The 15119-nt window shown below is 29.5% G+C and overlaps 2 protein-coding genes across 2 annotated transcripts in view; one reads left to right on the forward strand and one right to left on the reverse strand.

Moving 5' to 3' along the window:
• Nucleotides 1-15119, forward strand: part of LOC111628293 (ubiquitin-like domain-containing CTD phosphatase 1) — a 29926-nt gene that overhangs the window by 8174 nt on the left and 6633 nt on the right. Inside the window, exon 2 of the mRNA XM_023372056.1 lies at nucleotides 9266-9559. Coding sequence (XP_023227824.1) covers nucleotides 9266-9559 — 294 coding nt within the window. The remainder of the gene's footprint in view (nucleotides 1-9265; nucleotides 9560-15119) is intronic.
• On the reverse strand, nucleotides 11390-13444 carry LOC111628294 (ubiquitin-like domain-containing CTD phosphatase 1). The gene is made up of 2 exons (XM_023372057.1): nucleotides 13124-13444; nucleotides 11390-12062 (listed from the first exon to the last, which is right to left on the reverse strand). The coding sequence occupies exons 1-2, from the start codon at nucleotides 13353-13355 to the stop codon at nucleotides 11998-12000; spliced, it is 297 nt and encodes a 98-aa protein (XP_023227825.1). The 5' UTR covers nucleotides 13356-13444; the 3' UTR covers nucleotides 11390-11997.

Genomic DNA, 15119 nt, shown 5'->3' on the forward strand with positions numbered 1-15119 from the left:
ATATAAAGCCAGCCACACCAGCAAATGTATTAATTTTGAAGACTGCTATATGATATTGCATGCGTGGAGGTACCTTTTTGAAAATATAGGCTAACTTTACCCGAACTTAATTCAATCTTTAATTTGAACTTAATAAAATGTATATATGGGGCAGAGTCTTAAAATTACGAGTTTTAATAGTTCTACTGTTGAATTCAATTCAGATTATTCGAAATTTAAAATTGTTTTTCGAATAGTATCGTTCAAATGTTCCAATTCGTTAAAAAAAAACCTGATGCAGGCCTTGGTTAATTTGTTACTGGTAATTAAAGGTTTTGTTGCATATGATCACCTCCTGTAATTCAAAAAGGAGATAGTTTTAACTTACTAGAGTACAATAAACCGGCCGAAAACATGCAATGTCACATTGATTACTAATAAGTTTTGTTTGTTCTGTATTGTATTTAATTTATAGTAGATTACTAATAGTAATAAACTGCAGTAGTGTAATATTATTGTTTTTTCTTTTACCTATTGTTGCTGATTTTTTAAAAAATGAGATCATTGTTTTATGTATGGCTTGTCTAAAATTTTTAAATTCTTAATTTGCTTGAGATAGACTAATGGTTGGGCACTGCGGGTGTAGAACAATGATTCCAAATACAGACTTTAAGTAAGGTCATGAATTCTTCTGAAGTGCACATTTCATAAATGTTATTCTTCTTCTTAAAAAAATCTTCAAAAATATAGATATACTTGATTGAAGATGATTAACAATCAATGACAACAACAAGAAAAACAGGACTAAGTGGATTGTATATATGAAAAAACAAATTATCCAAAAAACAATAAGAAAATATGTTGTAGAATTTTTAGAATAATGATTTCCATTTAAGGAAGTTATTGGTGAGCATCTAATATCAAATTACTTAATATCTAATTATTAATAATAGCAAAATAATAGCCCAATTAATTAAGGCAATTGTTTGGTTTAGCACAGGCATGGCCAACATATGGCTGCGGGCCGGATCTGGCCCGTGTAATGGATTTATGTGGCCCGCGATTAATCTTTCAATATTAGCTACTCAAGTCAGAATAGATTGGTGAAAAATTCTAACTCCTAAAAAAAAAAGGGGCCAACAACTCGCTGTCTGGTTAGAGTAGTTAACCCTCATTACAAATTTCTTAAGTATAGCGTAGAACGTTGATAAAGCATGGTAATGCAAAAAATGTATCTATAATCTCTATGTACAATTTAGTCCCTACTGGGTAACACCACAATGAAACCTCGCACCACCTCAAAATCTTCCTAGACAGCCTCTGATTGGTTCCGTGAAAAAAGTTTTCTTTCCAATTCGGCCCAAGGGAAAAAACTGTTTGCCACCCCTGGTTTAGCATCTACCATTTTATATATATTGTAGCCAAACTTTTGCAAGTTTTAAAGCCTTAAAGACATTTGGAAACATCATTCAATGTATAGTACATTGAAAAAGCTATTATATTTTTCAAAAGAAAACAGTCCATCTCAAAAATTTCTTATTGAAATAAAAATGTGAGAATTCTCAAAAATTGACTTTGGATTTTGCAAGCTTTGTCAAAAAATACAAGACCATTCCAAATGATAGGCTTTCAAATTTATAATAAAATGAAAAAATAAAATTACATAGATAAATTTTTCATTTAATGTCTTTGATTATTATTATTTTTGTGTTTTTTTTGTTTTAAAGGAAAATATTAAAAAATGAAATTTTTAAAAAATGTATTAAATAAATTCTCTTATGTTTATACTGCATTTGATGTTGAGTTGTGAGAATTTATTAATGTTGAAATGGGATCATGCAAAATCAATGTCTGGGAACCACTGTTAAGGAACATTGTACAACATTTTATTCTGACTAGAATAAAGTCATTTTGGATTAAAAAAGATTACTTTTTACAATGGTAGTCATTGTAACTTCTAGTAGCAACCTTAGCTTTCTTCAAGAGATGAGAATCAGTCTATAATGGCATTTACTATTGCTTGAAAATTACTACAATGTACAGTAATCAGAGAAGACAATACATTCTGCAAACAATTTCTGACATCAGTTTGTTTTTATTTTTTATAATGCTTAAGACTCTCTTCTCTCAAACATTACTGTATGGCATAACCATAACAATTTCTGCTATTTTGCTTAATCTGAAAAATTTTTGCTGCTTGTTATGATCTACCATCTTTGGGGAACAATTTTAAAAATCATCAGTGTTGTCACCTTCCATGCCAAACAGAAATTTAGAGAAAAGTAACTTAAGCAACCATCCTTAGTGCTGCTTGAAAAAATGTTGTTATTAAAATAAAGTGTAAAAGGAAAAGATTGATAATTGGAATCATTGGTGAAAAGGTGGACAAATGTCAAACACAGAAGACACAGGGACAATACCCTTGAAAAGCAGAATGTCCATGCAAAAAGTGGACGGTTGAGATTTGGTATAGGAATGTTAGGAATTAGGAACAGTTGGCCAAAAACATTCCTAATAAATTCTTACTTTGGTTTCTTTAACAAGTTGTTTGAATTCCTTTTTTTTTTTATGCACAATGTGGACCGAAGGNATCCATTATTCAGATGGGCCCAACAAACACACAGCTACACAAAATACATACAACATAACAGCAACACATATATGGAACAGATTACCTATGAAAAATTATTGTTTCCAATCCAGACAAACCAGATTCTCTAGAGCAGTGTTTATCAATTGTTCTTAATAGTTACACTTCTACTTCTTTTTATAGATACGTGTATAGTTAATTTAAATTGTACACAATATTTTCAATAAAATGATTATAACCATATTAAATAAATAATAATTTTAATTACATATGAATATACAATAACTTTTAATAGTACATGTAAAAAGCATTATGATGTTACTCGTTGTTATATTTCTTGGCACCTTGGTCAAAAATCTCTGTTCTAGAGTAGTGGGCCGTTCGCGAATCACTTGGCATAGTTACATTGAATATCAACGAAGCAATGCAAATTGACATTCCGAGTTTTTCTGTAATAGAATTTTATATTATGGGAAAACTCAGAATTTTATATTGTATTTACTTCACTGAGATGTGGGATGGTCTGGATGTTCAATTTATTGTTAACAGATCTTATTCTTTTGAATTTATTCAACAGTTCACATAATGTTTTGTCTTTGGGTCATGACTTACAAAATCTTTCAGACTTCTTACTAATTTTATTATATTTCTTTCTTTGAAAATGCAATACTATTACAAGTTACACTTTATGCAATTTAACAAAAAAAAAAAAAAGAATATTTTATCAAAATAGTGAGTTTATGAATGCATTGTGTAATCTCTTCTATCATAATGTGTTTCTAATGCTTGAATTTGTTCATATGTGGTAAATAAATAAGGAAGTAAAAATTACCAAAATAAAAATTTGTGTTAGCTCATATTTGATTGTTTACAAGTTGAGTATGCTTTGCATTATGAAGTAACACCAGGTGAATGCAAAAAATGCCATTTAGCTGAACATTGTAACCATGGGAGACTGCACAAAAAAACACACACAAACTATACGTACACTTATACCTAATTTATATTTGTTCATGATTCAGTTTACACAATGCGTTACCATATAAGGGTGTATTGCTACATTCTTCAAAGTTTATTGTATTTAAAACAACGTATTCACTATTGAATACCATGTATAAAAGTATTTAATACAATATCTCAAATATGAATAAGTTTCCTGATTTCATGGTGTTACCTGGTAATCCTGACAGTAAACAAAAAAAAAGGAGAGCTTTAAGTATTCAGAAACGTGAAATAATAATTGTAAGATTACACATTTTGAGCATTCTGCCTATTTTTCTCTTAATTAAATTAAACCCAAATATTTGTATTGTGCAAAGTTCCATAACATAATGATTTTTAGGAATTTTTATACTAAATTATAGAAGAAACTACTGTACTTTATATATTATAAAAACAATGTTTTGTACTTAAGCTTGTGTACAAAGAAATGTATATATTAAAAGTAATATTGCTACTTTAAAGACATTTACAATACCAAACAAACAAAACTAGTGTAATATCAAAAGAAAATGAAGCAATAAAAATAATGTTTATTAGCACAGATTCATTAACACATTACAATTCAGTTTATTTTAATGCATTTTGTAGTCGTTGAATACAAAAACTAGCAGTTGCAAACACATTAATCAAATTTGTCAAATTGTAATTGGTGATTTTGTTTTGCACCACACTTTCTCTTTCAATTGCAATTTCATCTGGACTGATTACAGTAAGCATAACATCATAGGAAGCAACCTAAATTTTGCCGCAGATTGCATGCTTCCGCCCAGCATAGTCTTGTTGTAATTACGGGAAAAATTTACAATCACTCCACATGTCTGGTTTACTGGTTAAGCTTTATATATGTAAACGGTTTGTATGACTGGATGAAGTTCAAATAAATACACCAACATTAAAAATCCAGTAGCAAAATGCACTTTAGTAGACAAAACAAACAGAGATTGTAATTACGATAGCAATAATAAAACATAAATTATGCTTTATTGGAACAAATTCTTTTAATATTTTAAGTTTAAGTGTTCTTGAGCTTCGGTGGCTTATTTTCAAAGAGAATAAAGTATTTCAAAAAGTATTCTAAAATTTGTTTTATGAGTCTTGTAAGACAAATTTTTTTATATTCTGTAATTGACCAAAAGTAGAAATCATTGTTTCTGTTTAATTAAACATAATAAATTATGTTTTTAATGTTTTTTTTTTTGTGTTTTAATTTTAGATTTTTGAGCCTTGTTGAGCAAAGATTAATTGGCAAAGTTCAAAAATGCTTACAGCTTTTAATTATTTGAAGAATTCGTTCCAATAAGGCATAATTTTCTTGTAATTATATAATGTATGAGGGATGGTCCATAAATTGTCTGACACTATTTTTATACTTTTCAACTATCATCCTCATCCCCTGCAACATTCCATAATGCCGTCACATGTATTCACCCACAAAATTATGTAAGCATATGTTCTACTGACTCCCCTTTATTATACTAAGGAATATGGTACTGAACATTACATTATTTTATGAATTATGTGTATAGCACTCAAAGCAATGACATATACAGTATGTTTTGCTATACAACACTTTCTTTGTTTGCGTATTAACACAATAAGTGTTATAGCTGAATCAGAGAAGTTGTTACCATAATTTAATCCTTATATTTAACAAAAAACACCTTTGAATTTAAAGACTTTAGTGTCACTTAACATTTTGTAAACACTTCCAACTTCTCATAATACTTTGTAATGATTACCTTCGTACCCACTCACCATATTTGCATTACGTAATTTATGACTGCCCTTAATATAAAATATTTAAACAAATTTTTTAAAGTGCATTTTGTATAGTTATGTTGAAGTTTAACATACAGTCAAATCCAGTTAGTTTGAACGTGACAAATTCAAATTATTTGATAAACCAAATATGCTGTTTGTGTGAGATCCGGAAGGCCCTAGGCCTCATTTAATAATTTTTATTAAATATGCTTAAATAATGTCACCAAATAATACTTCGTTTTGGTGAGAAAAATATTGTTTTAGACGTGGGAAAAACTAGATGACAAATGTTATTTCCTTTCATCGAGGAGAACATCCGCTGTTTTTCCCATATCTGGTNTGTACATCCACCACACATTTTATTTCACCAAGTAAGTTTTTATTATTTTATTTATAATTGTAGCCCTTATATTGTGGCTAGCGATTTGGAACGTAATTGTGATATTAAAAATACATTTAGAGAAGTCTACGGCTTTTACTGGCTTATCAAACAAATGATACGAATGGACCCTTGACCATCACTGACACTCAATTAACTGATTGCCCCTGGAAGTCGGCTTCTTACAGAAACACACAGCTTCCCTACTATCAAATGTCATGGGACGCCACTGACGTGTTGTATCTCGAGTGGGGACCAGACTTATTGACAGAACAAGTTTATAAAAAATTGTAAATGGCAATAATGAGTAATATTTTCAATAAGTCAAGACTTATTGAAAATATTACTCATTATTGCCATTTACAATTTTTTATAAACTTGTCTTGACTCTCAAAATTAAGTTTGTGTGTTTTTTAATCATTAAGAATACAGTAATACCTTGAACTTATGCGATAGGTGGGACCAAGCGATAACCGCGTAAGTCGAATTCGCGTAAGTCGGGGTATAATTTCGCAATTTGTGTAAAATCCAAATCGGATGTATGTAACTAATAAATGTTCTCGTTAATCTTATCTCATCTTTTGATTCATTCACGGTTACAAGAAATCACCACATAGAGTTTCTCGAGTCTCCGTAGATATAACAAACACAGAAATAAATAACACAAAATAAATTGTAGCTATGTGTCGATTCCGCACGACACATCTGAACATGTAAGCTGAAAAATAGTGTGGGGGGGTGAGTAATCGAGAGTTGCGTGGCGCTCAAACAAAAGACGAATCGACGAGATTTGAAAATCGCGTAACTCCGGGTTTGCGTAAGTCGGGGTAGCATAAGTCGAGGTATTACTGTATAAAAGTTTTTAAAATAATATATGTCATAACAGATGACACTAAACAGAAGTTTAATTTTGTTCCAATATATCTTAGTGTTTCTTAAACATAAATATTTTTTCACTGGGAAAAGTATGCACATCATTGCTGGACTTTTTTATGTATAGTTTAATTTTACCCTCAGAAACTGTGCAAACTTTTTATTTCCTTATATATCAATAATTGTAAACTTAAGGACTGTTGCAAAGAGGGTCTAAGTAACTCAACCAAAAGTTGTAGTTGACTTCCTCCTGAAAGAGAGGACGGTTGCCGACTACTAATTAATACTAGTCTACTATTAATATTTGAAAAGTGATCAGTGTTGGATAGGTTGTGATTGCCCCACATGTGAGCGAAGTTGCTAATCTTAACATTTGAAAGGCTTCATATGATATNTATAAATAATTATCATTTTAACGAAGAATTATAGGATATTTTTATATTTTTAAAAGCTGATATTTAAATTTATTAGTTCTATTATATTTACGTCGTCGATTTATTAATTTGTCGACAGATGGCGACGATGTGGCTTCTATCGCCCTCTATAAATATATTTTTCTATTTTTCTGATTTCTTTAACCCTGCTTCTTAAATATTTAATTTTTTAAAATTCTAATTAATTCGTAAAGAAAGTGCATCGTCAAAAGTGAATTTTAAAGCCGTTATAATTAAATTTGAACTCAATAGCAGTAAGATTTATAGATTAATTATTGTATAGATATTCACATTAGCGCCATCTTTTGATGAGTAAAAGAATTATTACATTATTTTTTTATGTTTTAATGAAAGAAACGAAATTATTTTGTTAAAAAGTTATTTTAACGTACGGTTTTTTAAGTTTAATTTTTGCAAAGAAACAACAATATTTTTTGTAGGAAAGCAATTTATACTTCATATTAACTAGACATAAAAAAATACCAGTGAAAGATAAATATCACCATTTTTTTTACTGCTTTTACTATATAAAAATTGCAGTTTATAGCGTCAAATTGAAATTTATTTACATATTTTATCAGAAAATAAGCAGATTTTTATTAAAATAAATACGAAAATAAATAACTGGACTAAATATGGCTGCCGACAGAATATAAGTAGTGTCCTCTAGCGGCAGATTTTAGAAACTCTAGAAGTTTTTAAAAATTTTATTTTATTTATTCGCTGTTTTTTTCAAAAAGTTTTAATTAAAATAAAATTATTATTTTTATTTTATTTTAAAAGAGTTTAAATTTATTATAAATTAATGAATTCGTGTAAAGATAGGTTAATTAATAGAGAAATTATTTTAAATTTGAGAATATGTAATTATTTCTTAGGCTTGAAATAAAGAAAATCGGCAATGTCTACCGAACGTTTCGACAGTTTTTCAATCGACGAACACAAATTAAAACAAATAAAAGAATCGGAAAGAAAGAAAACTTTGGAACTGTTAGAGGAAATGAGGAACCGCCTGCAACAAGAAAAGTTATCGGAATTAGAAAGGCAAAAAGAGATATTATTAAAGAATTTCGAAGCAGAATTACAAAGAATCCTTCACCAGAAAGAAGAAGAAATTAAAAAATCACGAGCGGAAACGAAAAAAATCAAAGAACATTTAACTCTTCAAGTCAGGGATGCGGAAAGGAGAGCTTTACAGATATCACCGGTTGCTAATGAAGGGTTTAACAGGAAATTGGCAATTGAAGTAGTGGAATTAAAAGCGGCAAAAAGAAGGTTAGAAGAAGCATTGAATGATGCTTTAGAATCGGATAAAAGAAAAGCAAACGAGTTGAGGAAAATTCACGAAGAACACGTGGCAGAATTGGGTCAGATGAAGAAAGATGCCGAATCAGATATACGGAAACTCGTAAGCTATTTATTATTTTTTTCTTCTTATATAATAAATTTTCTACTAACTTGTTACTAATATTAACTTATCTTTATCATTTTAATGGCCGTCAAGGGTTAAATCCGCTGTAGGAAGTCGAGATTGTTAAGATTTCAACCAGCGTTTCGCTAATAATTTCTATTTAATTTATAAGATTTTAAGTATTAAATCGCCTTACATTATTATTTTACGAAGATATTTTATAATTATTAACGTGTATNCCACGACTGACTACCAGTGTTCGGCGGTTTTGTCCACTCACCTACTGGAAGAACACTTATTAGAACTAAAAAGTATCATTTAGAAATGAAAAATCCTGAGTTGTTAAATGTGGAAAATTAAATACTTATAGACTTTTCATGGGTTAACACTTTCCATTTTTCATAAGCAAGTGCTATGTGTTATCTGTTGCAGTAACAATATAGCAGGTCTAATTTGCACTGTCATTGTCGCAGTAATTAAATGAATATAATATATATTTTAAAAAATTATATCCTTTTTGTAAGAATTATATTTAGTTTATTATTTTCTTAAATTTTTGTCAGCAGTAGATGGTGCTATGTGTAAACTCAGCAAATTGAATGTAGACAAAAATTAATTGATATATAGAAATCCAATCAATATTTTGGGGTGAGATTTCATAAATCTCACCCCAAAATATTGTTAGAATATTGTTGAAATCTAAGTTAGAAGTATGTCTATGTAAATGCTGAGTTTCGTAGCAATTGGTCAAATGGCCTAGGTGTGCATAACAAACAAACAAACATTTTCATTTATATATATACATAGCTAAAGTAATTTGTGTTTTATTTTACCAGGTAGTCAAGCAGGTGATGATGTTCAGCTTTCGCAACTTAGACTTAAGTCTAGAACTAAAATCATGATGGTCGGAAACTTAGAAGAAGTTATAGCCGACGCTACTGCCACTCCTGATGATCTTCCAGTTGTCGTAAATGACTTTGATATCGAAGAGGATGACGTTGCTGTCGAAAACAAAGATATATTTCTTGCCAAAGTTGAAAAGAGAATAAGGGAATATGATATAAAAATATTAAATCAGCCCCGTGACGGAAAGAAGCTACTCGTATTGGATATTGATTATACTCTTTTTGGTAATTATGTATTAGTTAATTACATTTTTAAGTTCTGTTAGAATAGACTCTGTTATGATTCATTAAACTTCTGTTGTGGTAAGCAATAAATTTATAAACAGTTAAGATTTATAGCAATTTTTAAGAATTGTGACTTCTAATGTTCTTTTGCACAAATGATGGATAAAAATCTATAATTTAGTCATAAATTTTTAATTTTACACAATTTTATGTTTGCTTATTTAGCCTATAATAGATTCTTTTACAGATATAATAGAATCTGATAAAAAGTAATAATAGGAAGTAGTTAAACACAGGATGTGTGAAAAAGAATGCTACCATTTTAAATTATTGTGATTACATTAATTATTATCCAAAATGTTAATTTGGATAATAATTTACATTAAGATATTCAAAAACTTTTCAAGTTTCAAATTTTTCCATTACAATTTCTCAAACTGTGCACCTTGTGTTACATGGCACATATTCACTGATTCTCAAATTTTTTCCTACACTCGCTATGACATAGCCGTTGTTATAATGGATGTCATAGTGAGCAGCAATAATACTACAGCTACTGCAGATTATTCATGCTGCATGATGATGTGTCATTCTGACTTTGCAAACTGCAGAATACAAAACTCCTTTGTTGCAAATTGTCACTTTTATTCATAACACTTCCTAGAGGGTGTAGATAATAAGACATTCGAATGCAGACGTGAGACAAAACTCAGATAGTATATGTGGTCCTGATCAAACCCGTAATGAGCTCACTAAAGAAAAAAGGCCTTCTTAGTGTTCACAGAGTGGAGAGAGTTAAACAAGAACAAAAAGAATACAAGACTTCAAATTGCTATTGCATTTAAATACAAATAACTTACACAGTTATCATCTTGTGAAAATCATTGCTATTAATCTGTCAAATTTTCTTAAATATAAATTTTCACTTTTTTACTATACTTTCTTAATTAGTAACATGCAAAAAAAGTTTCTTTATAAAATTTTATTTTATTTAAAAAATGAAAAAAACTATTTTAGTTTTATTTTTAAAAAATTATATTATTTTCTTATTTACTCGACAGATGGCTGTATTCTGGGTAAATTTTCCCGAATTTTTAGGAGCCATTCGACTTTCAAATATATTTAATTATTATTATATTTGGTAAGCTTTTTGTTAATATTTTAATGTTTTGTTAAAAATTAATTCAAAATTTCTTTTCGTTTCATTTGGTCTTTTGATAATGCCGTGATTCTGTTTCGTCATTAAATATTGTGACAGTTACAGAAATTTCATTATGAACTGTCTTTTTGTTTTATTTTCATACAAACAATTACTCAACTCTGCTAGACAATGTCAGTGAAATTATTCTGTTAATATTGTACAATATAACTCACTTTCCAGGTGTTAAATTAAAAAAGAAAAAGAATCAACTTTAAATTTGAGTACTTTTGTTGATTTTAATATTAATTTCTTCCAGAATATGGCTGTTAAAGACAATTTAAAATTAAATTATAGGAAGTTCTTTAATCCAGCACCTGGCCAAATGTCTGTTAAATTTAATCTGACACTCTTAGTGCTTCTAGTGGGTTTGGGGTTGTTTGACTATGTGAATTCTTTTATTGGGAGAATAATATTAGTGTGGGTCATTCTCTTGATAAAGAACTTGTGTTTGGTACAAAATATTAAATCATGATATACACAGTGTGCATCAGAAGTAGTAGTATAGTAATAGGACAATATATTAGGGCAGTTTAATAGGGTGAATCTGTTTGACAAGTTAGAGTTATGCTTGAAGTGCTCAAGAGAGCACTTCAAGCATAACTCTAACTTGTCAAACAGATTCACCCTATTAAACTGCCCTAATATATTGTCCTATTACTATACTACTACTTCTGATGCACACTGTGTATATCATGATTTAATATTTTGTACCAAACACAAGTTCTTTATCAAGAGAATGACCCACACTAATATTATTCTCCCAATAAAAGAATTCACATAGTCAAACAACCCCAAACCCACTAGAAGCACTAAGAGTGTCAGATTAAATTTAACAGACATTTGGCCAGGTGCTGGATTAAAGAACTTCCTATAATTTAATTTTAAATTGTCTTTAACAGCCATATTCTGGAAGAAATTAATATTAAAATCAACAAAAGTACTCAAATTTAAAGTTGATTCTTTTTCTTTTTTAATTTAACACCTGGAAAGTGAGTTATATTGTACAATATTAACAGAATAATTTCACTGACATTGTCTAGCAGAGTTGAGTAATTGTTTGTATGAAAATAAAACAAAAAGACAGTTCATAATGAAATTTCTGTAACTGTCACAATATTTAATGACGAAACAGAATCACGGCATTATCAAAAGACCAAATGAAACGAAAAGAAATTTTGAATTAATTTTTAACAAAACATTAAAATATTAACAAAAAGCTTACCAAATATAATAATAATTAAATATATTTGAAAGTCGAATGGCTCCTAAAAATTCGGGAAAATTTACCCAGAATACAGCCATCTGTCGAGTAAATAAGAAAATAATATAATTTTTTAAAAATAAAACTAAAATAGTTTTTTTCATTTTTTAAATAAAATAAAATTTTATAAAGAAACTTTTTTTGCATGTTACTAATTAAGAAAGTATAGTAAAAAAGTGAAAATTTATATTTAAGAAAATTTGACAGATTAATAGCAATGATTTTCACAAGATGATAACTGTGTAAGTTATTTGTATTTAAATGCAATAGCAATTTGAAGTCTTGTATTCTTTTTGTTCTTGTTTAACTCTCTCCACTCTGTGAACACTAAGAAGGCCTTTTTTCTTTAGTGAGCTCATTACGGGTTTGATCAGGACCACATATACTATCTGAGTTTTGTCTCACGTCTGCATTCGAATGTCTTATTATCTACACCCTCTAGGAAGTGTTATGAATAAAAGTGACAATTTGCAACAAAGGAGTTTTGTATTCTGCAGTTTGCAAAGTCAGAATGACACATCATCATGCAGCATGAATAATCTGCAGTAGCTGTAGTATTATTGCTGCTCACTATGACATCCATTATAACAACGGCTATGTCATAGCGAGTGTAGGAAAAAATTTGAGAATCAGTGAATATGTGCCATGTAACACAAGGTGCACAGTTTGAGAAATTGTAATGGAAAAATTTGAAACTTGAAAAGTTTTTGAATATCTTAATGTAAATTATTATCCAAATTAACATTTTGGATAATAATTAATGTAATCACAATAATTTAAAATGGTAGCATTCTTTTTCACACATCCTGTGTTTAACTACTTCCTATTATTACTTTTTATCAGATTCTATTATATCTGTAAAAGAATCTATTATAGGCTAAATAAGCAAACATAAAATTGTGTAAAATTAAAAATTTATGACTAAATTATAGATTTTTATCCATCATTTGTGCAAAAGAACATTAGAAGTCACAATTCTTAAAAATTGCTATAAATCTTAACTGTTTATAAATTTATTGCTTACCACAACAGAAGTTTAATGAATCATAACAGAGTCTATTCTAACAGAACTTAAAAATGTAATTAACTAATACATAATTACCAAAAAGAGTATAATCAATATCCAATACGAGTAGCTTCTTTCCGTCACGGGGCTGATTTAATATTTTTATATCATATTCCCTTATTCTCTTTTCAACTTTGGCAAGAAATATATCTTTGTTTTCGACAGCAACGTCATCCTCTTCGATATCAAAGTCATTTACGACAACTGGAAGATCATCAGGAGTGGCAGTAGCGTCGGCTATAACTTCTTCTAAGTTTCCGACCATCATGATTTTAGTTCTAGACTTAAGTCTAAGTTGCGAAAGCTGAACATCATCACCTGCTTGACTACCTGGTAAAATAAAACACAAATTACTTTAGCTATGTATATATATAAATGAAAATGTTTGTTTGTTTGTTATGCACACCTAGGCCATTTGACCAATTGCTACGAAACTCAGCATTTACATAGACATACTTCTAACTTAGATTTCAACAATATTCTAACAATATTTTGGGGTGAGATTTATGAAATCTCACCCCAAAATATTGATTGGATTTCTATATATCAATTAATTTTTGTCTACATTCAATTTGCTGAGTTTACACATAGCACCATCTACTGACAAAAATTTAAGAAAATAATAAACTAAATATAATTCTTACAAAAAGGATATAATTTTTTAAAATATATATTATATTCATTTAATTACTGCGACAATGACAGTGCAAATTAGACCTGCTATATTGTTACTGCAACAGATAACACATAGCACTTGCTTATGAAAAATGGAAAGTGTTAACCCATGAAAAGTCTATAAGTATTTAATTTTCCACATTTAACAACTCAGGATTTTTCATTTCTAAATGATACTTTTTAGTTCTAATAAGTGTTCTTCCAGTAGGTGAGTGGACAAAACCGCCGAACACTGGTAGTCAGTCGTGGGTTCAGTCATGGCCAACAAAAGTTTTCCGGGTACCCTTCACATTAGTAATACCTAGAAACCAGCTTCACAAAAAAAATAAAAAATAAAAAAAAATTGCCCCAGGATGAATCTCCCTTGACAGATCGCATATGTCATGTTGCCATAACCAAATATATCAAGCTAATTCTAATAATTTTTCTATAAATGTGATATTGACAAGAACATATTTCCCACATAGTTTGTACAATGTCTTGCAAAAATATAAACATTTATTATCATACAAAAGCAATTATTCTGGCATTTTTATAAGATTTTTTTATTTAAACATATCATATGAAGCCTTTCAAATGTTAAGATTAGCAACTTCGCTCACATGTGGGGCAATCACAACCTATCCAACACTGATCACTTTTCAAATATTAATAGTAGACTAGTATTAATTAGTAGTCGGCAACCGTCCTCTCTTTCAGGAGGAAGTCAACTACAACTTTTGGTTGAGTTACTTAGACCCTCTTTGCAACAGTCCTTAAGTTTACAATTATTGATATATAAGGAAATAAAAAGTTTGCACAGTTTCTGAGGGTAAAATTAAACTATACATAAAAAAGTCCAGCAATGATGTGCATACTTTTCCCAGTGAAAAAATATTTATGTTTAAGAAACACTAAGATATATTGGAACAAAATTAAACTTCTGTTTAGTGTCATCTGTTATGACATATATTATTTTAAAAACTTTTATACAGTAATACCTCGACTTATGCTACCCCGACTTACGCAAACCCGGAGTTACGCGATTTTCAAATCTCGTCGATTCGTCTTTTGTTTGAGCGCCACGCAACTCTCGATTACTCACTCCCCCCCCACACTATTTTTCAGCTTACATGTTCAGATGTGTCGTGCGGAATCGACACATAGCTACAATTTATTTTGTGTTATTTATTTCTGTGTTTGTTATATCTACGGAGACTCGAGAAACTCTATGTGGTGATTTCTTGTAACCGTGAATGAATCAAAAGATGAGATAAGATTAACGAGAACATTTATTAGTTACATACATCCGATTTGGATTTTACACAAATTGCGAAATTATACCCCGACTTACGCGAATTCGACTTACGCGGTTATC

Source organism: Centruroides sculpturatus, unplaced genomic scaffold (genome assembly GCF_000671375.1).
Source record: "Centruroides sculpturatus isolate CEXI.00-Female unplaced genomic scaffold, Cexi_2.0 scaffold466, whole genome shotgun sequence".
Taxonomy (NCBI): Eukaryota; Metazoa; Arthropoda; class Arachnida; order Scorpiones; family Buthidae; genus Centruroides; species Centruroides sculpturatus.